This window comes from Pteropus vampyrus, unplaced genomic scaffold (assembly GCF_000151845.1).
Source record: "Pteropus vampyrus isolate Shadow unplaced genomic scaffold, Pvam_2.0 Scaffold553, whole genome shotgun sequence".
NCBI classification, from domain to species: domain Eukaryota; kingdom Metazoa; phylum Chordata; class Mammalia; order Chiroptera; family Pteropodidae; genus Pteropus; species Pteropus vampyrus.
In genome coordinates, this window is record NW_011889334.1 from 493,087 (window position 1) to 516,662 (window position 23,576).

At 44.1% G+C, this 23,576-nt stretch overlaps 2 protein-coding genes across 10 annotated transcripts; one reads left to right on the forward strand and one right to left on the reverse strand.

Moving 5' to 3' along the window:
* Window positions 1–38: 38 nt before the first annotated feature.
* On the reverse strand, window positions 39–5,635 carry MRPS18B (mitochondrial ribosomal protein S18B). 3 transcript variants are annotated; one of them, XM_011383980.2, is made up of 7 exons: window positions 5,473–5,635; window positions 4,168–4,276; window positions 3,974–4,071; window positions 3,778–3,846; window positions 2,428–2,494; window positions 1,172–1,231; window positions 39–526 (listed from the first exon to the last, which is right to left on the reverse strand). In XM_011383980.2, exons 1-7 carry the CDS (start codon window positions 5,548–5,550, stop codon window positions 339–341), a joined length of 669 nt encoding a protein of 222 aa, XP_011382282.1. In that variant the 5' UTR covers window positions 5,551–5,635; the 3' UTR covers window positions 39–338. The 3 variants fall into 3 exon arrangements, with proteins under 3 accessions (XP_011382282.1, XP_011382280.1, XP_011382281.1); XM_011383978.2 differs by having other exon boundaries at window positions 39–631; XM_011383979.2 differs by lacking the exon at window positions 1,172–1,231 and having other exon boundaries at window positions 39–631.
* PPP1R10 (protein phosphatase 1 regulatory subunit 10) lies at window positions 4,795–21,797 on the forward strand. 7 transcript variants are annotated; one of them, XM_011383973.2, is made up of 21 exons: window positions 6,064–6,212; window positions 6,437–6,950; window positions 9,285–9,386; window positions 12,917–13,034; window positions 13,327–13,413; window positions 13,581–13,716; window positions 14,140–14,191; window positions 15,865–15,942; window positions 16,083–16,256; window positions 16,462–16,567; window positions 16,658–16,770; window positions 17,235–17,335; window positions 17,587–17,734; window positions 17,814–17,972; window positions 18,068–18,314; window positions 18,476–18,539; window positions 18,639–18,833; window positions 18,984–19,059; window positions 19,281–19,394; window positions 19,557–20,219; window positions 20,484–21,797. In XM_011383973.2, exons 4-21 carry the CDS (start codon window positions 12,928–12,930, stop codon window positions 20,591–20,593), a joined length of 2,730 nt encoding a protein of 909 aa, XP_011382275.1. In that variant the 5' UTR covers window positions 6,064–6,212; window positions 6,437–6,950; window positions 9,285–9,386; window positions 12,917–12,927; the 3' UTR covers window positions 20,594–21,797. The 7 variants fall into 7 exon arrangements, with proteins under 7 accessions (XP_011382272.1, XP_011382275.1, XP_011382271.1 ...); XM_011383970.2 differs by lacking the exons at window positions 6,064–6,212; window positions 9,285–9,386 and adding an exon at window positions 4,795–4,928; XM_011383969.2 differs by lacking the exon at window positions 9,285–9,386.
* Window positions 21,798–23,576: the final 1,779 nt, after the last annotated feature.

The following is a 23,576-nucleotide window of genomic DNA, read 5'->3' on the forward strand; positions in this document are numbered from 1 at the left end:
TTCCCACTAACAGGAATGACATTCATCTGAAACTCAGCCCAGAGACAGGAGATACAGTTTTATTGTGAAAAAGCAGTTGGCAGAAGTCTGCAACAGCAACAGAATGTTGAACACATCTTTTTACATTACATGGGGGTTATAATTTCCCATAGACAACTGTACTGCCCTCTCTCAACCTCAGATGTACTCATCCCCTTCAACAACAACCATTTCCTTTCTCTGGTTCTGAACCTGCCATTGGCCACAAAATAGACACAACTCTTCAGGGTGAAATCCCATCACATAATTCCTAGGCATTATCTCCTAATCTCTCAGGCACCCTTTCCAGTCTACAGCTCCTACAGAGTACTTTGGGGGCCCGCCTGTTCAGTGGAGGCTTCAGCTCCAGTTGTGAGTGGCACCTCAGGCATTGACTCAGGTGGGGGGCCACTCTCTTCTTGGAGGTGGCCTTGATATAGCCGACGAAGGCGGGACAGCTCTCTCTCTTGTGGCTGTTTCCAGCTGTACCATGGGTACCAGGGGTCACCTGAAACCAGAGTAGGGGCTGGAGGAGTTGCACTCACAGCTCCATGAGAATTACTGAAGTCAAGGTCCCGAGGTTCAACCTGGGGAATGTGGTAACTCAGGAGACCTAGGGGATTAGGAAAAAAGAGAAAGTGAGGGGAGGAGGTGGAGTAATTCACATAAAAGAAACAGTAAATAACCTATAAAAGGAAAGGACCAGTCAGAGCCACTGAGTACATTCATGCATTTTGTATACTGCACAAAAGCCAACTGGCCAACTGGGCAAGTGTGGGCTGACATACTACCTGGGCTCTTGCCTACCAAGCTGTGCAGCCCTGCGTCAGGACTAAGCAGCTGCATGTCCCCTAATGGAGGGGTACATTTCTCTAATTTGTACAAAGGTATCATGGAGCCCAGGGCCAGAAGTTTATTCAAAGATCCTCTTATGACCTAGTTATGGCATTGGGACCAATAGTTACAAAAAAAGAGGGACGAAAAAGGAAAGAGAAGGAACAAGGGGACAGTGGGATGATGAAAGAATATATTCTTGAGAAGAACATGTTAGGTGCTAGCCTCTCAGACAGGTGGGAGCATTTTATATCCATCCAGCCCTAAGCCACCTTCTTGATGCTTAACAAAACTGCTTTGTGTCCCTTCTCACACTCACCATGATCCCTAGCTTTCTGGATGGCCTGGGTCAACTTCTTGTGCTGCTTCATACAGACCCCTGTGAGAGGTAAAACGGTAACACAGTGCTCATTCTATTAGGCACGGATCCTTTTTCTGACTGTCTTTCTCTGTCTCTCTCTCTCTCTGTCTGTGTCTGTCTCTGTCTTTCTCGGGTCTAAATAACACAGAAAAGCCATTTAATGGTAAAGGCTCCACGACAGGGAGCAGTACACAATTCAAAAGGCAAGTGTGCTTAATTAAAGGGTTGGGTAGGACAATACACAGAAAAATTCAATAAAGAACTGATGTCAGGTCTGGGGAAGGCAATCTTCCCCAAAGACAGCAGTAAAATAGTCTTAGTTTTTTACAGCTGGACAAGAGTTTAAAACTCCTCTTTAAAACTCCCTGACAAAGGATGTCTTCGTAGTGTAGTGGTTAGCATGTCTGCTTTATACGCAGAAGGTCCTAGGTTTGCACCCCAGGTGGAGCCATGGACCATACCACGAGTGCACCAGGCCCCGGATGCACACCCTGAGAGTGTGGGAGACACCCTGCCTTCATAGATCCAATCCTTAAAGGGAAACAGCAACATCCATAGGTCAGGGGTGGAAAGGTCGGGGGGGAACAACTCCCTGACGAACTCCACTATTCATGCTGCTGTCCCCAAAACAGTAAATTCAGATTATTTTTGCAATTTTATCTTGCTTTAGAGTGGGGGTTGGCAAAATTTTTCTGAATAGAGCCATGCCTTAAGGGTCCTACTCTATCTCATCTACTCAACTCTGCCATTGTAGCCTAAAAGTAGTTGCAGACAATAAGAAAACAAAGGGACGCAGTAGGGAGCCATATTTGGCATGTGGCAGAAGTCAGGGAATAGATGTGATTGTGTATTGTTAAGCTTACAATTCCAAGTTTGAAAAATCTAATTGAATTGTCAACAGTATAAAAAAACTTATGGGATAGTTAATTTATGAGAAAGCCTTTTGGAAAAGTGAAGAAACCTTAAAGAAAGGAAATAATCACTAACATTTATTTTTTAAGAGCTACAATTAGATAGTTTGCTTACATTGACTCTTGCCTGTGTTTTGCCATAGATAACTATTTTAGTATGTGAGTATCCCCATTAAGCCAAGATTTCCAGAAGATTCAATCACACTGTTTATGAAGAATAGGAGCCACCAAATACCTGTTGTCTGACTGAATAAACGAGAAGTGCTCCAAGGAAAAGCTATTCTGGTAGTGACATGGGCTAACCTGTGTATGGCGCATGGAAGATGACACCGGTGTGGGCACAGACAAACTGTCCCAAGAGCTTCACGTTCTGCAGGAGAAAGTGGTGGAGAAACCAGAGGGTGGGGAGAGAAGCAAGACCTTTAGAGACTGAAAGTACACCTACACAGACAACCTCAATCCCTCTATGTCTCTCCAGATGCTACCCTCTGTTATGTCCCAGTTTTAGTCCCATCACTTTACTGAACACATTCTTGAAGACTCCAGCAAACATTTCCCCTTTCCTGGCTTTTCAACCATTTCACATGTGCATCCTACATGCTGTCACTGAGATTCACACAGAATTCTTTTCTGCAGGAGTCAGGCTCTAAAATCAGCTCTCATGCAAAAATATGGGGCCAGTCAGTTGACAATCCCTGAAATCTCTCAGAAAATGTAGTATATGTTGTAATGTGAACATATGAATGATTGAGGTATGTTATATATTGCATGTTTTATATAATGTACATATTTACTCAGATGAATTTTAAAGTTTTAATTATGTAGAATGACTCTCAGCAAGATAATCACAGGAAGTGAGATCCGAGAAAAAAGCAGGGTACACTTGTGGAGTGGAATGGCAAGTATAATCGCCTGCACTATTAAATTTGTAACCTTTCTCTCTCATTATATGATTATCAACTGTATAAAGTAAGTTACAATCCCATACGTGGTTGAAACTGAGAAGTTCCCTACTGGACTCCTTTACAACTTGTGTCAAAAGGGGCCTCAGAACTTTCAGAAACCCTCTTCACTGACTGATACACGAATGTCCTACAACTTCCCTGATAACCACTCAGCTTCTGATCTAATACCTTCAATAACCAATTCAGAAGAGCACTTTCCCATTATCATTTTTGTAAGGTTCTTGAATTCTTTAAGGAGCAAGTCCTGTCTTTCTCACAAGGAAGGAGTTTTGAAAAAAATAACTGGACTCTATATATGCGCTCTCCAGTTGCAAGTCTCAGCATGCCACCAAACATTAACATAACAAGGAAATAAAGAAAATCTCCAAAAAACTAACCCAATCTACTTGCTAATAATTGTGATAGATATAAATGGACCTTTGGGCATTGCTCTCCCATTAGAAATGGGCATTTTTTTCTTGCCTGCCAATTTAGACTATAAATTTCCTAGGTAAAGGATGAAGCTTTTTATTATCAGCCATAGTCAAGGGCAAAAGACTAGAGAGAGGGATGTTTTCATAGTGCCAGAAAGCCAATACAAAATGGACTGCAGGGGCTCTGGGATATCAAGAGTGGGGTACCTATGGTAGTCTCTTTAGCATTACAAAGAGGCTCCAAATCCTTATCCTAGAGAAAAGATTCTCCTTACCCTAAAGTCAATGTGCAGCTTGTGATCCCGGCAGATAGGGCAGGGGTTCCCAGCAACTTTATTTTTACGCTGTAGAGAGAAGAAACTGGCAGGTGAAGATGTTCCAAGTCCTGTTAAAAAAAGTGCTGCTGCAACTGTCACTATGGTCTTCACACCCCCTTCACATCCCATCCATGTGTCCCCCTCAGAAACTTACAATACATGTCTTTCGAGTCCGCTGTGGCGGTATCCCACCTTTGTGGTTTCGACGGTAGTCAGCCCAGACAGGGCGAGAACCATAACGGGTCTGGTATTCTTAAACGAAAGACCACACAAGTTAGGGTGGAGGAGGGATCTCTGCCCATTTGTTTCAGACCGTAGGTGACCCTCCCCTTCCCCAATGAGAGGTACCTTCTGAGTCCAGATATTTCCAGGGTTCATCCTTATAAGGGGAAATGGGAAACAAGGGCAAAGAATTGTCCTCAAGGCGGGCTTCGGTGCAAAGAGTCTGGAGGGGAACCTATGAAAGGAGGATGAAAATAAAAAAATGAATTCAAGGGACCAGATTGTTTTGCCAACACTTCAGGGAGGAGAATGCACACCCACTGTGTTAATGGAATACAACAGGAATACATATGGAAGGTAACATTTTTGTTGGGGTTAAATTGACATCAACAACAATCACTCTCCCTATCTCCAACTGTATCCTGAAAGAGAATATTAGAGGATAATTACGATAGGTGACCAAGAGGCAATCTTATTTTAGGGGACAACTTAAAAACCTGGCACATACAAGGTATTCATGTTTTTTGGAACAAATTGAGTCTAGTGGAGGAAAAAGGATGAAGGAAAGGGAGGATGTCTAGCTTCTTGGAAGTAAGATATGTGGCAGGAAGGATCTGTATAGTACAGGTGAGTCTCCAATTCAATCCAATCCGGAATCACTGAGTTGCCCAGCTTTATAAAAAGTTGAAGATCAACATTCCATAGGAAGTACAAACTTGAGTCCTAATGCTGGCTTTAAAGCTACCAGGCCTGTCATTAACTCTGTCCTGACCCCAGTCACCAACCACTCTTAGGTCCCACTTTAGGGCGTGGCAGCTGGGCAAGCCTTCCTAACTCACCTCACCCCACCAAGAACCTGCACTGCCCTACCAAGAACCTCCAGGGTGGTGAGTACATGAGACTGGAGATAAATTTCAATCCAAAAGACAGAGTTAAGCTCTCAATGTATGCTCTGATAACAAACTGATTTAGTGAGAGAAAAGGCTGAGAAACCGGTCACCAGGTCGAGAAAATGAATCCTGGCTTCATTGGGAGATAGCAGGGCTGGTAGAAGTTAGTGTCCCTGAACCCAAGGACACATCAGGGAATCACAGATTTAAACATCATCTGCATAGTTAAGAGTTGGTTGTGCATGGACTAAGTTGGGGTGGGGGGTGGGGTCCATTCCTTCACCTATTTAGCCAGGATAACAACTTGGGAAGATGAAATCTAACCCTGGCTCTTTGTCCTCAGCTTGGGATTTTACAAAGAACGGATATTTGAGAAGGGTGAGGGGAAAGTGGAGTGGTGGGAGCAAAGAAAGTGTTGCCTCGATAGCTGAGGCATAAGCACGCGAGAAAGTCTCCGCTTCTGGCTTCCCAGGAATTGAACGATAACTTAGAGAAGGTATAACTAAGTTGGGGTTGTACAAAATGTGCTCAAAGGAGTTACCTGAACTCCGTAGGCACTTCTGATTGACGAAAGTCTAGGAAGGTGCCTCAGCGGCGTATTGAATGCGGAGGCCGCCATCTTGACGTATGCCCAAAGCAGGAATGCCCGGAAAGGAGACTGCGCATGCTCCAGGAAACTGACTAGGGCAGGGCCAAAGACGGGCCTGCAGTGCGGGTAGCAGACACGCACTTGCGTCAGGACGGAAGCGAGAAAGGGGGGTCATGGGGAGAAGCCAATTTCAACTGCGTCACAATTGAATTCGGCCTCAAAATTGAGTTTTTGTCGAACCAGTCACTACGACTCTTAGATCTCATACTTACAGTTTGCATTTTAAGCAATTTTGGAGGAGATTTTGACTGAGAGCCTATCAGTGCGCACGCGCAGACCCGATTCTACCAACCCAGGATGAGACTTGTTCTCGAGGGCGGAAGTGGTGGAAGCAGAGGAAAGGGCGGTGCTAGGCCCTCTGGTCACGCGCACGCGGCCCCCACTCCTCCCCCAGGAAGAAGGTGGAAAAAGGTGCCGGGGGTGGCGTGAAGGGGGGTGGGCTGAGCGAAGGCGAAGGAAGGATAGCCAATTAGCTAGCGAGTTGTCTTTCGAGTTGACCAATGAATTCATGCCTCGCGCACAATGTCTCGCGACAAGGGAAGGGCACTAGCACGTTTGGGCGCGTTGGGCGGTGTCCGAGTATAAAATACTCCGCCCGAGCGGGTAGCCGCCATTCTGGGGTTCGTTTAGAGGTAAGTTTCGGTAATTTGTCGGTTAGAGGGTGAAATTTTACTGAGAGCATTGGACTGGGAAACGGGTTAGGCGTGAGATTTTTTTGAGAACCATGGCTTGTTGTAAGTGGCTGTGTTCGGCATTGTACATAAAGGTGTTTGAGACAACAAAGATGGCAATTTGGGGTGTTTAAAGGCAACCCGTACTGATTACATCTTTCTCCCTTGTGTTCCTTTTATCCCAGGTTTGAATTTTCTCGGAGAAAGACAGGCCGGCCACGAGGAAAAAAGAAACAAGCCGCAGCAACATCTAAGCCCTTGAAAGGATCCTGAGAAGGGGGGAAAGGGAAAACAGCAGCCACCAGCCCAACCACTTGTGTCTTCTGCCCCTTCCCATCTATCTTACCCACCCCACCAGCCCACGCTGCTTGGGACTTGAAATCTGTGACCGAAGGACCGTCACCACATAACTTCAAAAATAACCACCCTCCCTTCCTAAGCCCACCCAAACTCACTTATCCAGCGTTTACTTTTTTGAATCCACTCAGAACTTTTTTTCTACGACCCCCCTCCCTAAATGGAGTTGGGTGGGGGGGGAAATGAATACTGAGTTGGCCTTTGTTTTTTTAAGAGACTTTTTGATCCAATGAGGCCCTCCAAATAGTTTTGGGTCCTGGTTGGTTGGTTTTATTTTTTCTCCAAAATTTTAAACCCCTCCCCCCTGAGCCCGAGGTGCTGACGTCGCAAAAAAATTGGATAGTAAGTGTCGAATTTTCAAAAACGAGGCTTGCAACAAGAAATCAACGTTTCCCTTTGTGAAACCAAAAATAATGAGAGGAAGAAATGAGACAAAATAGAGAACTGGAGAAAGGACCAAGCCGGTCATTTAATCTCTATTAAAAAGGTCCTTTGGGTCTAAGCAGTCTTGTTCTCTCCCTTACCACCTGCCTCTTTCCTGCCTTGCTGCAGGCAAGGAGTGGGTGGGAGGAGGGCCAGCAAGTGAGGATTTTGACGGTTAACCCTTCGTAATCCAATCAATTTCCAGACTGCCAAAACCATAAGTTTTTTTTTTATGAGGAATGGTTAACTTCCTCCCGTTAGCAGCAGTCTTCAAAAGGGTTAATGAGCTCACATACAAAAGATGGTGGATCTTGTTGCCCAGAAGTCCCACTTCTTTGTGTGTGAGACGAGCAGGGTGCCTTTCAATTTGCCAGATTAATAAGCAATCTGTACATAAAGATTGCAGGGTAAGGAGATGGGCAGAGAAATACTAGATGGCTATGGCTTTTAAGATGATTGTTAAATCCTCAGTTTTTATGTAATATGCTTGGGGTATATTTGTGTGGTTAAAATAGATGGCAATCTAGGAATAAAGATTGCAAGACACAATTCAGGGCAAAATATAGTGCAAGTACATACAAGATAGTTGGAGAAGTAATGTTTTGTGATTGTTGCAGATTGCATAATTTATTTAAAAGCAAGAAATTAACATTTTAACTTGATACTTATTGGGAATTCAGTTAAGTAGAGGGTGGAAAGTTTTGGGAATGTGGAGTTCAGGAGTATAATTTAAAAGCCATTTAGTGCAATTGAATGCTAGCTTTCTGAAAGATTTGTGTCGTTAAAAGGAACTTTTTTTTTTTCCCTGCTTCAATATGGCTACTTGTCCTTTCGTCTTCCAAGCGGTGTTGCAGGTTGTGTCTCCCATTTTTCTTTTGTCCTACCTCCACCCTGTTTGTTGAGAGGGGCCCAAGTCCTCCCCCTTTCCCTTTACAGGGAGCTCGGGGATGGTTGATGGTAGGTTGAACCTTAATTGTAAATTCAGTTCTTCCCTGCAGAAAATTGTTATTTTTAATATTTTAATTGCTTTTATTTTCACAACGCTCTTATTCAAAATAGGTCAAAGACTTAAGGATGGGAGCATTTTTTTTTTATTTTTATTTTTTTACTAAAAAACGGTGCGTTTTAATGTAACCAGGTACCGGCAGCGCTGGTATAGCTTTTTTTCCCCTCCATTACAAAATGGCGTCCCTGCTTCTTTGTTGTTTTGCTGAAGAGTATAGGGCCGTAGAAACTTGGTCAAGGGGGAGGAGCAGCACTGAAAGGTGATGTAATCAGCTTGCTTCCTCTCTCCACCCTCTTCAAACTCCACCCCTGAGCAGATGCCTCTTGGACTCTGTGCTCACAGCCAGGAAGATCTTTTCCTTGTTTTCTTTATAATCTTGTATAGCCTTTATCTTGGAAGGGAAAAAAAGCCTACAGGAATTAGATCTTAAAGCTGTCTTGTTTCCTAGGGCAGCTCTAGTTTTTATATTTAGGAATCAGAACCTGTTACTTTTATTTTCACCTTCCACTCATCACAACTGGAAGTTTTCCTTGCTCCGGTTGCCAGGGGTAGAGAACCAGTTAAACCAACTATAAGACAGCCTTTTGGGGGAGTGTGTGTGAGCTTGTGCGTAATATGTGTTGGGATACTGGGGAAAAACACCAAGAGCTTGTGAAAGTATCTTGAGACAAATGGAGCCTAATGACACCGAAATGTGCCATTTCTGCTCAGGAACCAGTCCTTGGGCCTCCTGCATTTGGCCACTTGGTATAATAAGAACCTGGGAGAGGGTGGGTACTTGAGGAATTTCTTCTAAATTACCCTTATTCTTGCCTCTGGGTTTGGGGATAAACTCTTTGTGTTCAGTACTGTATCACGTTCTGCAGTTGCTTAGCTCCTGTACATTGGTACTAGGATGAGAAGTGAATCTTTAGGAAAGGAGGCGGCAGTTGTAAACTCAAGGCAGGGGGAATCAAGCTACAGTTTCTGGTAAGCAAAACCTTTCTGGTATTACATTTCACAACTTTCATTTCTTTTTTCCCAAGAGCCACCTTCTTTTTGAATTTCTTTTTCCTTCTAAAAGAAATTCCTTAACATTAATGGGAGAATAATGCCTTCATTTTCAACTCATGCAGTGCTATAGCAGTTGGTGCATGTTCAAAAGCCATGCCTTATCTGAGGGTGGTATTGGGTGTCCTGTCTCTTTCTTCCTCCAACTTTTTCAAAATCAAATCTTAATCAGATTATATACTTTTCATTTTTTAAAGTCCTGCTTTGAAGCGTGGAGGTTCTAGGCAGACTTGGGAAGCCATTTTGTACAACTACCCTGTGGTGACTTGGATGAGACTTCAGGGCTAATTTTCTACTGGGTATGGATTCTCAAATTATTAAACCTATGGATTGGATGGGTGGGACTCTTCCACATGTCTATTGACCACGAGTTTTTATCTTTTAAGCAGTTTGCCATGTGCCTGTGCAGCATACTTTCCTTGGGAGCTGGACATTCTGCCCACTGGGGTTCCTGATCTCTAGTGATTAATAAAGAAGAACTTTCATAACGTGGGAGATGGGAAACAAAGTCTTCTAGGGAAAACAAATCCATCCAAAGAACCTCGGAGAGCCTGATCCTTGTAGTTTTTGGCCAGAGTTCTATGCCGGGATCCTTTCCTCCTGGGATGGGGCAGGGGTGGTGATTTTTACAGATAAGCTTTTGGGGATATCATGCACCAGGTTTTCAAAATGACAGGGATAGGTGCTTACTACTCAGAAGAGAGGTACAACCTTGTGAATCACAAATTGTGAGAAACAATTTAGTCCACTATTGAGTCATACTGGGAAATGCCTCAAACACTGAAGAAAGGAAGGGCTTAGGTACAAAGCATTTTTCATTTCCAGAAGTGCTAAGGCCTCCAAGTTAAGGTAAACTTGGACTCCTTCCTCTTGTTAGAAGAGTATTGTGATTGTTTTAAAAAGGATTCTGACTTGCATAGAATTTTTGTCCTGAACCAGTCCAGTTCTATTTTATTGGTGGTAGGTATGGAACTTAGCCAAGCTAAATATTTTTCACCCTGTTTAGTTGAATAGCCCTCATGTAAAAATCACTTTGGAGACCGGAGTCAGTGTCACTTCTGGACTTTTAAATTTATCTCTGCTAAGAATAGTAGAAGACTCCCCAGTGCCTTGTGTCAGTAGTGCAGGTCCTTGCCTACAACATCCTCCATAAGGAAAGCATGAGCATAGGACAAGGTGAAGATAGAGTAGGGGTTGCTTTTTCTCTCCTCTCCTGTATGTTCTGCTTTCAAGGACAGTAAAATGTGCCCTAGATGATTTTTGGTTCCGGAAAGCTTTCTCAAGCTTCAATTCCAGGCTCCATATGTGACTAGGTAATGTTATGTCACTTGGTCAGTGCTCCTTCTCTGGTCAACTCATTTGTCTTTTTTTCTATAGGCCTGTGCCAGGAATTTAGGCTCTTCATTCCGTTCCATCTGAGTCCCTTGGCACTTCTTTCAAATGAACTGACTTTAAAAGAAGGAAATTAGGTTGTTAGATGCTTGGGGTCCTTAATTTTAAATGAGTGAAAGCTAATCTTCCTATAGGTAAGCTATCGTGAGAAAACCCACTTAGATTTTAATCACGTGATTGGTGCTCATGAGACTAAATTTAGTTTTGTTCATTATATTTCCAAAATATAAATAATAGGACAAAATATTGGAAAGTAAATATTTAACATTTCGTCTGCTTTGTCTCCTAGCTTCTCTTGACTATTTTTCCTTGTTACTAATGGGAATGAAAAAGTCCCTGGGTGCCATTCTAGAAGGCACTAGATAGAATTTAGTTTTATACTAATTGGTCTCATCTCCCACTCTCTTAAGGAGCATTTGAATTCAGCTGATTTGTTTTATTGTCATTGAAAGAAGTAGGGGTAGCAGGCCTGTTGGCTTAGATAATAGTTGGATATGTAAAAGGGAGTTCTCCATGGTAATATATATTCAACTCTGGGTTTGAATCAGTGGGGTCAGCTGTATTTAGGGGGGGACTGGTTTGAAGTGATGTTAGTTTAATTGAAGGCTTTTTGTGAAATTGTATATATCTTGGTTGCTGATGATATGTATTTGGATTTGTTCACTGCTATTTCAGTCCCAAAGAGATGGGAAATGTGTTTTATTGCATCTATATATCTCTATAGTGTTTATATATTGTAGTGTCTTAATACATGGGAAAAATTCCTTTATCCCTGTGTCTGTCACTGTATATAAGAATCATCACAGTTCAGTGGGTTTGGCCTGTGGGCTTCTTATCTGGTATTCTACTTCAGCATTTTTTTCTCTGACTTCAGGTTCTACCTGTCCTGGTGGAGGTTCCAGGGCAGCATTCACAGCACAATTAACTCAGATTTGCTCTCCTCTTAGCATTTCTTACCTCATCCCCTCTCCCTGTATTCAGATCAGTGTATGATCTCAAGAACCAGTCTCCTTCCTGCTTCTGCCTCTTCTTGCTTAGGTTGTTAGGACTTAGAATTTATCAGCCTTTTTGTTGGGAGGACTAAAAGGTTGAGATTGTTATGGTTTTCTTTCTTGGTCTGTCAGAACAAATAGAACTAATTTATGTTATAAGACACCTGTTCTCTTTTCTGCTCAGAATATAGTCATCTTTACAAAACACTGATTTTCCCACTTCTGCTACGATCATGTCTGTTAACTGTACTAGAAGCATAATGCAAGAGGTGGTTTTCTCCTTGTGCCCTTCCTCCCCAGTGTTAACCTTCTTTCCCAAATGCAGATACTACCAAGGTGGCTTTCTTTTTTGGTTCTCAGAAGCTGGTGTTTCAAGGCATTGTGGATAAAAATACCAGTCAGAACCATATTGATTCTCAGTTACCTCTCTGGAACTTGGGTTCTGGCCTAGAAATTGCTTCACACTTCTCTCTCCCATAACAGCAGTTTAACTTTTAACTGACTTCTTTTCTAACATGGTCTGTAGTAGCTACTTAAAATTTAATGGCATTTTTCTAGCTTCTAGCTTTATTTCAATCTTTTTGGCTCTATGGTTTCTAATTCCAGATCTTTCTTGGGGATCCTGGATGGTGATATGATTTGGGGGATGGAAAGAGGGTGTCAGCTTTGCATCTTTGCTTTTGATATCACAAGCCAATCTTGCATTTAACTTTGAAACAATAAAAACTTGTTCAGTGTTTGCTTAGTAAGTGGCATTCTGTTCCAGGCTTAGGACCTGCTTGATTGCCTTTGCAGGTATAGTTCTCCATTTCTGGGAGCTCCCCATACCTCCCCTGGGGAAAGGTTCTGTTTTCCAGTTTTGTTTCTTCTCTATCACCTATCACTTTAGCTGATTTTCTACCACTGTAATTAGAGAGTATCCTGCCACTTGTGATAATGACTCTTAATGGGCTAAGATTAAAAGGAATTGACTAATCTTGGAAGACATTAAGCTCAAGCTCCCAAGATTGGCCCAATTTTTATCAAGTTATATATGTATTTTTAATGAGATTTATCAGCAATTAAGGAGAGACAGGACCTAATAAGTGAAAATGCCTTGGAGAGTTGAGCGTTTTGTTACAGGAGTGTGAATCTTAACTCACACGATCTAATGAAGTTCAGTTGTCCTAGGAAGGATGTAACTGGGAAGGGGGAAGAAAGGCGTGCTGCTCCAGCCCTCCAACTGAATTGTCTTCCCATTCAGTCATGTATTAACACCACGCTTAACTTGCCAGGATTGTTTTTTCAGTGGTGACAGTGGTCTGTGTTGATTTTTCTTATCTTGAAACTGGTGAATGTAGTCACTATATTTTGTCAAATGTAGAAATGGAATTTATTAGAGGGTATACTGGGATTCTCCTTGCCACCCATTTATATTGTGGGTTTGTTTTTTCCTCTAATCTTAGAAACCTCGATCATGGGTTCGGGTCCCATAGACCCCAAAGAGCTTCTCAAGGGCCTGGATAGCTTCCTTAACCGAGATGGGGAAGTCAAGAGTGTGGATGGGATTTCCAAGATCTTCAGGTGAGTCTACCCTTTTTTGCATTCATTGTGAGTAAAGGGTATTATATGTTGTAATATGACTATAATTAAGGCAGACAGGACCGAGTTCTGAAGAGGAACAGGAAGGTCAGTGGGATAGAATTCAAATCTAATAATTTTAGAATAAATGATAGGAAAAGATGATCCCTTGGTTACTGGCTATAATGGAATCTAGATGTTTGGTTATCCACAATCTCAAGGGAGTCACCCTTTGGAAGAAGGAAGCGGGGAACCAGGTGACTACTCCATTTCTAACCTAACTCCTCTCCTACAGTCTGATGAAGGAAGCACGAAAGATGGTGAGTCGATGCACTTACTTGAACATTCTCCTGCAGACCCGTTCACCAGAAATACTGGTCAAGTAAGTGGGGATCTGGGTGGCTGGGATGGGAAGATGTAGTTAGAAGGTGGGGAAGGTGAGGCATGGGGTTCCTGGGTTTTTGATGTCCCCAGGAAGTAGGAGTGTGGGATATGGTACTTCCAAAATCCAGAAAGGGGATTACAAATTCTCCTTCTAACTGCCTACAGGTTTATTGATATTGGTGGCTATAAGCTTCTGAACAATTGGTTGACATATTCAAAGACAACCAACAACATTCCCCTCTTGCAGCAAATTCTACTGACCCTGCAGCACCTACCACTCACTGTGGACCACCTCAAGCAGGTACCTTCAGTCTTTGCATCCTTTTTCATTTAGCATGACAGATGGAAAAAACACACTAACTCTGATGTGGCTGTGATCTTGGGCCTAGGAGGTAGAATGGTAGGAAAAGTAGGAATTTGGAATCAGAAGACTTGGTTCAAATTTATTTCTTTTAATAGGTATATTACTTAGGGCACTTCATATATTTGAGCCTTAATTTTTTTAATCTATAAAATGGGAATAATTGTGCCTGCCTAACTGGATTGTTCTAAGGATTAAAGTAAGACTGTGTCTACAAAGGTTTTGTAAAAGGTAAAGTACAGTATTAGTATTAGTTACTGTTAAGGGACTATTAAGAGATTGTGAGTTTAGGGGGTTGTTAGCTCTGAATGGGCTTACTGTCCTCCTGGCATTGACTTTTCTTCTGTTCCCTGTGTCTCATAGAACAACACAGCCAAACTGGTGAAGCAACTGAGCAAGTCAAGTGAGGACGAAGGTACAAGCCAGTCCCTCCCCTGTGTCCTGGGCTTTCCTCCATTACTTCCACATAATTCCCTTTATTTCTCTCCCCATTCTTGGATTGTACCTTTCTTCCTTTCTCTTGCTAACTCACCTTGCTTTTCTCTTTCTTTTAAAATTTAGTTCCCCTAACCTGTCCCCTCTTCCAGTCTCAGTTCCAAAAGGGCTTTGTCCATTTCTCCCCTAGTGAGTGTAAGATACTTTAACTAGAAGCTAATTCTTAAGATCTCTTGGTGTAAAAGTCATGCATTTAAAATTCTTTGGGGGAAATAGTGTCAACCTAGAGTGTCTCATCATCGTCGACTTATGTTTTTCTAAATAAACAGTATATCTAGGTCCTTCAATGTCTACTTTCCTAATATAGATATATTAGTTCTACCAGTAGACACCTTCTTGTGGGGCATGGGCAGAATCTGACTCCTGGAGTACATCATAGCCTGGTTAGCAACAGATTCTTTTTCTAAAACAAAGGGTTTTGGAGCTCCTGGCAAAGGCCATACAGTACTGTTTAAGTGAAAAACATTCCTGGACTTTCCATTCTTTTAGTTGTGTTAATTCCCAGTTTTTAGGTCCTTTTAGATACAGAATACTTCGCTATTTTTGTGACATCTCAGGGTATCTTTAATACATAACACATAACACAGAAAAACTCATGAAATCATTGCCCTTCTTTTCTTCAGGTATATTGTTCCCTACTTTCTAGCTGGCTCAATTGTGCTGCCTTCTTTGAACATAGATTTAATTATTCTATGTTTCTTTTAGATACTGAAATTTGTACATTTCTTATAAACCAGTAAAGTCTCACTGGACCATAGTATCAATTTCTCCAAAAAAGTTTTAGGTATTCCTACATTGAGAATGCATTAGGGTTCATATTTGTTGCCTTAGATACAAAAATTGCCAACTGTGTGACTATTTTGAAAATTTAGGTTTTAACGTTTTACGACAATCTCATTATTAAATGAGCCTATAAGTAGAAACATTGGCAAGAAGAGAGGTGCCATAGATAAGAGATGTTATTTGCCAACTGCAAAAGGAAAGCTCTACAAAGGCATTTTTTCATATATTTAGAAACAAATTCTACTCTTTATCTTTAAATTCTCTTTATCTTTTTTCTCTAGATAAACTCTTACCCCAGCCCTGTTAGTTTTTAAGCCCTGTTTTCACCCTTGCTACACTTAATTGACTTTTTAAAAAGCCACTAGCAGCAGTCTAGGAAAAAAAGATTGCTAGAGAGTCTTTTTCCAGATGGATCTGAATCTGCTTCCTTTTGAAACTTTGCATTAAGTTTGCCTTTATGACAAAGAATAATACTGTTGTTTTTTTAATCTAGTAACCCTTCATATATTTGAACCCTGCCATCCCTTCTCCTGATTTTAGTTTCTGTTCTTTTAACACGTGGTTAAGGGAAGAGCATAAGTACTGGGTTTATTCTGTCACTTTCTAGTTTTGTGACTCTAATCTCTATGCTTCTTATGTCTATGGAAGGAGATTAAAAATCTTAGATTGTTGTAACAATTATGTGAGATACATATGAAGCAACGAATATGGTTTTTATAACGTACTCTGTAATTTTCAAATATCTCTATTTTCTGTCTTTGGAAAAACGTTTTAAATTATTTAGGCATTTCTCCTTTTTCTCACCTGCAGACCTCCGGAAATTGGCTTCAGTCCTCGTCAGCGACTGGATGGCTGTCATCCGCTCCCAGAGCAGTACCCAACCTGCTGGTAAGCTCCTAAGTCCTTTATCTCTTATATTTATTTCTTTCCCACTAGAATGTGGCTTTCACTTCCCTCAGCCTGCTTCACTTCTGACTGGCAGTCTTTATCTAAATAAAATCTTTTTCTGTTTTGCTTTTCCACAACAGAGAAAGATAAGAAAAAACGTAAAGAAGAGGGAAAGAGTCGAACCATTCCTCCTGAGCGACCTTTAACTGAGGTGAAGGCTGAGCCCCGGGCTGAGGAGGCCCCAGAGAAGAAGAAGGAGAAGCCCAAGTCTCTCCGAACGACAGCACCCAGTCATGCCAAGTTTCGTTCCACTGGTAAGGTTGCCGGCTGGCCTTAGGAGGGAAGGTCTGTGGCCATGCGCACGCCCAGGACTTGATGGTGGGATAGCCAGATTGGTGATATGGTAAAAGAGAGAAGACTAGTGGATAAAGCTCTGGGAGGTTTTACAAGGCTAAATGAACAGAGAGGAAAAGTCAAGAGGATGGTTGTGAATTCAACCTCACATGATGTCTTTCTCAGGATTAGAGCTGGAGACCCCATCTTTGGTGCCTGTGAAGAAGAATGCCAGTGCAGTGGTGGTCTCTGACAAATACAACCTAAAACCCATCCCCCTTAAGCGTCAGAGGTATGTGCTGGGTTTCTGAATGGGCTGGGTCTGAGGACACGGGGAGAAAAAGGGGTGAGTGGGAGATGTTGCTGATGGTTCTTTTAACAGCTCAGCAGCTGCTCCAGGAGATGCTGCCCCTCCTGCAGAGAAGAAATACAAGCCTCTCAACACAACACCTAATGCCACCAAAGAGATCAAAGTGAAGATCATCCCGCCACAGCGTAAGTCTAAAGTGGGGGAATGTACTTTGAAGTGGGAGCAAACTCTTTATGGGAATGAATATGGAGTGGGGGTGTCATTATTCCTTCTCTTTATTGTTTTCCTCCACTTTCCTTTGATTTTTTGTTTTTTAATTTTTCCACCTTTGAAACTCTTCTTTCATAGGATTACTTCGGAGTAATTTGAGAGATGAGGTGGGAGGTGTGCTCTTCAGACTAGTGGGGGGCCGACTTTGTCAGTTACCTGAGCTCTTCATAGCTGAATCCATGGCTTGCCTGCTTTTAATAGAAAATAATGTCAAGAAATTTTTGTGTAAATCATTCTGCATATGCTTCCTGGTCACTTTGAGCTTATTGTGACCTAGGTTATTGTAGGGTCTCCACCGACCCATTTTACTACCCAGATTTTTATCTGTAGGAATAAGATTATGAAGGAGGTCTGATGATTATGCTTTTTTGTTTTGTAGCTATGGAGGGCCTGGGCTTTCTGGATGCACTCAATTCAGCCCCTGTTCCAGGCATCAAAATTAAGAAGAAGAAGAAGGTGTTGTCACCTACAGCTGCAAAGGTATGGGCCCTGACCAGTAGTTTTCAGTGACAAGGTAAAGGTGAAGTTGAAAGAAGAGCCCAGCAGCTAGGAGTGGTTAGGGAGGACAAGAAGTTTGTTTCAAATGTAGACTGATGGTGGTGGGGCAACCTTAGACGTAGCTCTTCGTTTATGGAAACTGTTGGGGTTCCTGACTAGTACCCTGGACTGATTGCCTTGCCATGGCCTTCGCTTTCCTAGCACCTCATTAACTTCTTTTTCTTTCACAATAGCCAAGCCCGTTTGAAGGGAAAACAAGCACAGAACCAAGCACAGCCAAACCTTCTTCCCCAGAACCAGCACCTTCTTCTGAGGCTATGGATCAAGACCGTCCAGGGACCCCTGTTCCCCCTGTGGAGGTCCCAGAGCTTATGGATACAGGTACGTCTAGAAACTGGTGCAGGTTTAGGAGTCTTCCGAAAGGAAGGACCTGGGTTCTCAAACCCTCTCCTGCTTATAGCCTCTTTAGAGCCAGGAGCTCTGGATACAAAGCCAGTGGAGAGTCCTGGTGATCCCAGCCAGCTGACCCGGAAAGGCAGGAAGAGGAAAACTGTGACGTGGCCTGAGGAGAGCAAACTGAGAGAATATTTCTATTTTGAACTGGATGAAACTGAACGAGGTTAGTGGTTAAGTGTTCTGTATGATGGGTGGATATAGATTGTTCAAAAAGGACATGGTTTACTTTCCCTCTCGCTTTTTCCTCCTTGCCAATAGTAAATGTGAATAAGATCAAGGACTTCGGCGAGGCAGCTAAGCGAGAGATACTGTCAGACCGACATGCATTTGAGACGGCCCGGCGTCTGAGCCATGATAACATGGAGGAGAAGGTGCCCTGGGTGTGTCCCCGGCCCCTAGTTCTGCCCTCACCTCTTGTCACCCCTGGAAGCAACAGCCAAGAGCGATACATCCAGGCTGAGCGGGAGAAAGGAATTCTTCAGGAGCTCTTCCTGAACAAGGAAAGGTGAGCAGAAATGGGGTTCATGCGCTGGGGTGTTGAGCGCTTGGACTCCTGAGGGAAGCATGCTCTGGCGTAATTAAGAAGAGGGTAGGGGTCAGGAAGAAATTTGAGGGCCTGAATAAATAATCTGTCATTCTTTTCATCACCTGTGGCATTCCTTCTAGTCCTCATGAGCCTGATCCTGAGCCCTATGAACCTATACCCCCGAAGCTCATCCCCCTAGATGAGGTATGATGTGGTGATGGGGGTTGTGATTGATGTTACTGCAGCTTTCATGTGATACTTTCTCTTCATTCTATAGTCCTCTTTGCTCTGTTCTGCTTTCAGGAATGTTCCATGGATGAGACCCCGTATGTTGAGACCCTGGAGCCTGGGGAAGCTGGTGGCTCACCTGATGGGGCAGGTGGCTCCAAGTTGCCTCCTGTTCTGGCCAATCTTATGGGAAGCATGGGTGCTGGGAAGAGCCCTCAGGGTCCTGGAGGAGGAGGTATCAATGTCCAGGAGATCCTCACTTCCATCATGGTATGAGCCCTTCTTCTCTTTTCTACTTTCTCTGGAACTTTCATTCTCTTTACCCTAGTCCTCATCAAGTTACCTTTTCTTTTGGCTCTCCCTTTCTCTGCTGGTGGTTATTGTTGCTCTGTTGACCTTTCTATTGACCTTGCCTCACAGGGTAGCCCAAATAGTCATCCATCAGAGGAACTGCTGAAGCAGCCAGACTATTCAGACAAGATCAAGCAGATGCTAGGTAATCATCAGGGTCTGGGGGAGGAAGCCTGCAGTGCATTTGGGGAAAGCAGGGCTATTGCTTGCTGCTCAGCTGCCAGACTTGGGAGGGGAAGACTAGACAGAACACGTTGCTCTGCCAGGTTGGTCTTCGAGGGTTAGTTGGGCACACCTAAGTGAGAAGGCAGGTTACTCTTCTAGAATCCTTTTGCCAACTGTTTGACTCCTTTTTTTCGTTAACAGTGCCACATGGACTCTTAGGCCCTGGTCCAATAGCCAATGGTTTCCCACCAGGAGGCCCTGGGGGCCCCAAGGGCATGCAGCACTTTCCCCCTGGCCCTGGGGGACCTATACCAGGTAGGTGGTGAGTGAGAAGTTGGAATGGGCTCATATGCTTAATTTTGGCCCGATAGTAACATAGGATTGACCAAAAGGTGGGAGGTGGTTTACGGTGGGCAGTGGCAGTCCCCCTCAGTGTTACAGGTAGCTGATACTGTCTTTCTCCTTTTTTCCTAACAGGTCCCCATGGAGGCCCTGGGGGCCCTGGTGGGCCAGTGGGTCCACGTCTGCTGGGCCCCCCACCACCTCCCCGGGGGGGTGATCCCTTCTGGGACGGCCCTGGTGACCCCATGCGGGGTGGCCCGATGCGGGGGGGTCCAGGACCTGGTCCTGGACCATACCATAGAGGTCGTGGTGGTCGAGGAGGAAATGAACCTCCTCCTCCTCCCCCTCCATTTCGAGGGGCCAGAGGAAGTCGCTCTGGAGGAGGACCCCCAAATGGAAGAGGGGGCCCTGGTGGGGGTATGGTTGGAGGGGGAGGGCATCGTCCCCATGAAGGTCCTGGTGGGGGCATGAGCAGCGGCAGTGGACATCGACCCCATGAAGGCCCTGGCAGTGGTAGTGGCCATCGTCCTCATGAAGGCCCGGGCAGTGGCATGGGTGGAGGCAGTGGACATCGCCCCCATGAAGGCCCTGGTGGGAGCATGGGTGGAAGTGGTGGGCATCGTCCGCATGAAGGTCCTGGACATGGGGGACCCCATGGCCACCGGCCTCATGATGTCCCCGGTCACCGAGGCCATGACCATCGAGGGCCACCTCCTCATGAGCACCGTGGCCATGATGGCCCTGGCCACGGAGGAGGGGGCCACCGAGGGCACGATGGAGGCCACAGCCATGGAGGAGGTAAGGATGATCCCTGCCCCCAAAATGGCTTTTGTTTCACACAAGTTTCTGGGAAGTGTCACTGTCCCCAGATATGCCAGGCAGAACATGAGATCACCTGTTCCCAGCATGCATAGCTGTTCTTACTCTTTACCTTTCCCCCAAATCCCCAAGACTTTCTCTCTGAAAGATAGTTCTCAAGATGCCATGGATTCGGTGGTGGGTGAGGGTGGCATTGACCTCTTCGCCATTTCCTATCTAATCATTCCACCATCTTTTCCACAGACATGTCAAACCGCCCTGTTTGCCGACATTTCATGATGAAGGGCAACTGCCGCTATGAGAACAACTGTGCCTTCTACCACCCGGGTGTCAATGGGCCCCCCCTGCCCTAGGGACCACCTGCCTGCCCCACCCACACACCCCTGTGGACTGTAGCCTTGCTCCTCCCACTCTGTTATGGCTTCTGTGAGGCCCATTTTCCCCTTTCCTTAGCTGAGGAGGAGCTGGCCCCCCTCAGTTCCCACCTGCTTGGGTTCCTGGGGGTTTTCTGATCACTGGTGCGCATTGATGTACATATTTTCCTCCAGTCTGGGGAGGAGAGAGACTGGACACATTCTGTACCCTGGACTGCTGAAGAGGAGACCCAGTTGGCTTCACTTTTTGAGGAGATTTGCCCTGTAACCCCAAACTCCTTTCCAGTATTACCCTTAATGCCTGAGAACCTAAAGCTGGTTATCCTGGAGAACACCTCTACCCTCCTATTGTGGGTCCTCCACACACAAACTCTGACATAGGATCAGTTGCACTTATGAAATCATCCCAGCCAAGTTCATTATTCCTTATGGGGTGGGGAGGTGGTAAAAGGGATATTGTATATCTCACTGCACTGAAAGGGCTCATTCTGGCTGGATTTGAGTTCTGGAACACATCTTCCCCACTCCTCCCCTGAGTCCTTTACACACATTGAGTCCTTTCTTAAGACTTTGCAGCCTTCTCACCCGAGTCTGCATCATGGGTCTGCTGGGTTCAATGATGGCAAATTCGCAACCAGTGAAGGTTTTAGCTGGCATAGGTGAGGCCAGTGGTGTTGGTCCACCCTTGCATATATCTCATTCTGGAAACTGAAACTTCAGTGAGACCAGCTTTTCATCAGCTGAAGCCTGGCATGCTGGGCCTGACAGTCAACACTACATGCACTGCCTTTGGGAGTTAGCACACTCCCTTCCCCCACCTGGGACCTTGTCGGTGTGAGGCCTCTGGCTCCCTTGCTGTCAGACATCTCTGAATCTCCACCAGGTGCCTTCCTGGGTGTATTCAACAAGATGACTGGCCCTTTTCCAGCCCTGTCCTTCACCTGTCTGGGCATCAGTTGTTTTCTATGAAAACAGTGGATTGGTTGGGTTTTGTGCAGGGTCTTGGGTTAGAGCCACAATGGATTTGAGGATGAGTATTTTTTCTTTTGGTTTTGTATATTTTGTACATTAATAATAAACAGTGGAAAGAGAAGCAGCTTATTTAACCCCTGGTGTGTTTGGACTTAACAAAACCCAACCATTATCAGCTGTTTTAGGTCCATTAATACAAGACTAGAATCTTCAATTCTCTGGAGCTAAAACTTGTTCTACTTTCAAGTCATACTGTTGGTATTATGTAAGAGACTGGGGAATTAGAATACTCAATATAAAACACCGTAGGTACAAGGTAAATCCCGTGGATCAGCTCTGAGCAAGCAGTGGGACCTTGGGGAAACAGCTCAGATTGCTAGAGCTGCAGACTCTGGGCACAGCAATTCTAGTTGGACCTACCAGCCCTGTGGAGTTGATTAGAGGAGGAGTTTGAGAGTGGGTGGAAGAGGAGCAAAGAGCAGCTGAAGGAAAAATCCAAGAGCAGTTTCTGGGTAAGCAGAGAATAACAGGTGGCTCCTGTTTTAAGAGCAGCTCCAGTGGAGAAAGTGAGAAGCAAGAGAAAGTACAGACTGCTCTTCCCAAAAAAGTACTTCTGCAGAGTTAGAGGAAAATAGGTTTGTTGCTAGATGTTGGATTCAGATATAGTTCTTAAGGTAATAAAGTGAGGGCCTAGTTGATGTAATGAGATTTCCAAATAGGTTTTGGAGAATAGAACATGGAGGAATAGGATTAAATAGGAAGTTCTGCTATTCTTAAAACGAGAAATTGGGAGTATATTACATTTGTGGGGGAGAGGAAGGATGGAGATACTGGGTGTGGGTTGAGAATAGTGGTTTTCAACCTTTTAGCATTCATCAGGATCATCTGAAGGGCCTGTTAAAAAAGCGTGGGGGTGGGTTCCAGCAAATTTTCTAATTCAGTACGTCTGGAACAGATCCTGAGATTTTGCATTTCTAACAAGTTCCCTGGTGTTGCTGATGCTTATCTAGAAAACACTGAAGTTGGCCCTACATGTTTCTTGGTTATTTCCAGGACTGGCCACATGAGGGCAACAACTAAATTTCAAAGGCCTCATTTACACTTAGTAAGGCCAATGGGGCTGTTGATCATCCTCCCTTTGTCCAGTCTTCCCACTATCTCCTGCAACAGGCCACAAGAACCCTTGAAGATAGCTTAAAATTTTTCTATCTTAATTTAAAATGAATCTAGCCATTTTTCTTTCAAATTCTCCATGAAAATCCCAAACAATGTTATTTAAAAATTTTTCCTTTGGAGAAGTGGAGAGAGGCTAAACATCTCAACCATTTCACCAGACCCCCGACCCATGTTTCTTCAAGCACTGCAGGAATTCTCTCCCCCATTTCAGTTGGGCTGGGCTTCCTTTCTGCGTCCATTGCTGCCAGACACCGCCCCCTCAATAAAAAACCCTTTCAACTTTAGACGTTCTCTGCCAACCCTTCTCCAGGTAAATCAGTTCGATATTTGAGTCATCATCATTCTATATCTCCCATTCCTGTTCCTGGGGAATACATACACTTAGTGTTGAAAAATCACGAAATCCTACCATCTTGACCCAGTACAAATTATTTGTACTAACTCGACATTTACTACTGCTTGGCAAACTTCCTAACTCTTCTCTGGCACCAAAACTCCTGAGGAAGTGAGCTCCATCCAGTGTGAGCACCATTTCTCATTCTCTTCACCTGAAAACATCCAAGTCTACATTACTTTTTTTCCTTCCTTAGAGGAAGAAGGGCATCTCCTTCTCAAGGCAGTATCTAACTCTTCTGGCATCTGCCCTCCTTGCCTTTCCCCACCAACAATTCACCCAGCAGCCAGGGCAATTCTGTAAAAATGAAAACCAGATCAGCTTGCACTCCTGTGTAACCATCACGTTGCTCCAGGGCTGGGTGTTCTGGCCCCTGCTCAAGCTCTAAGCTCAAACCATGTTCCTTGACCATGTCAAGCT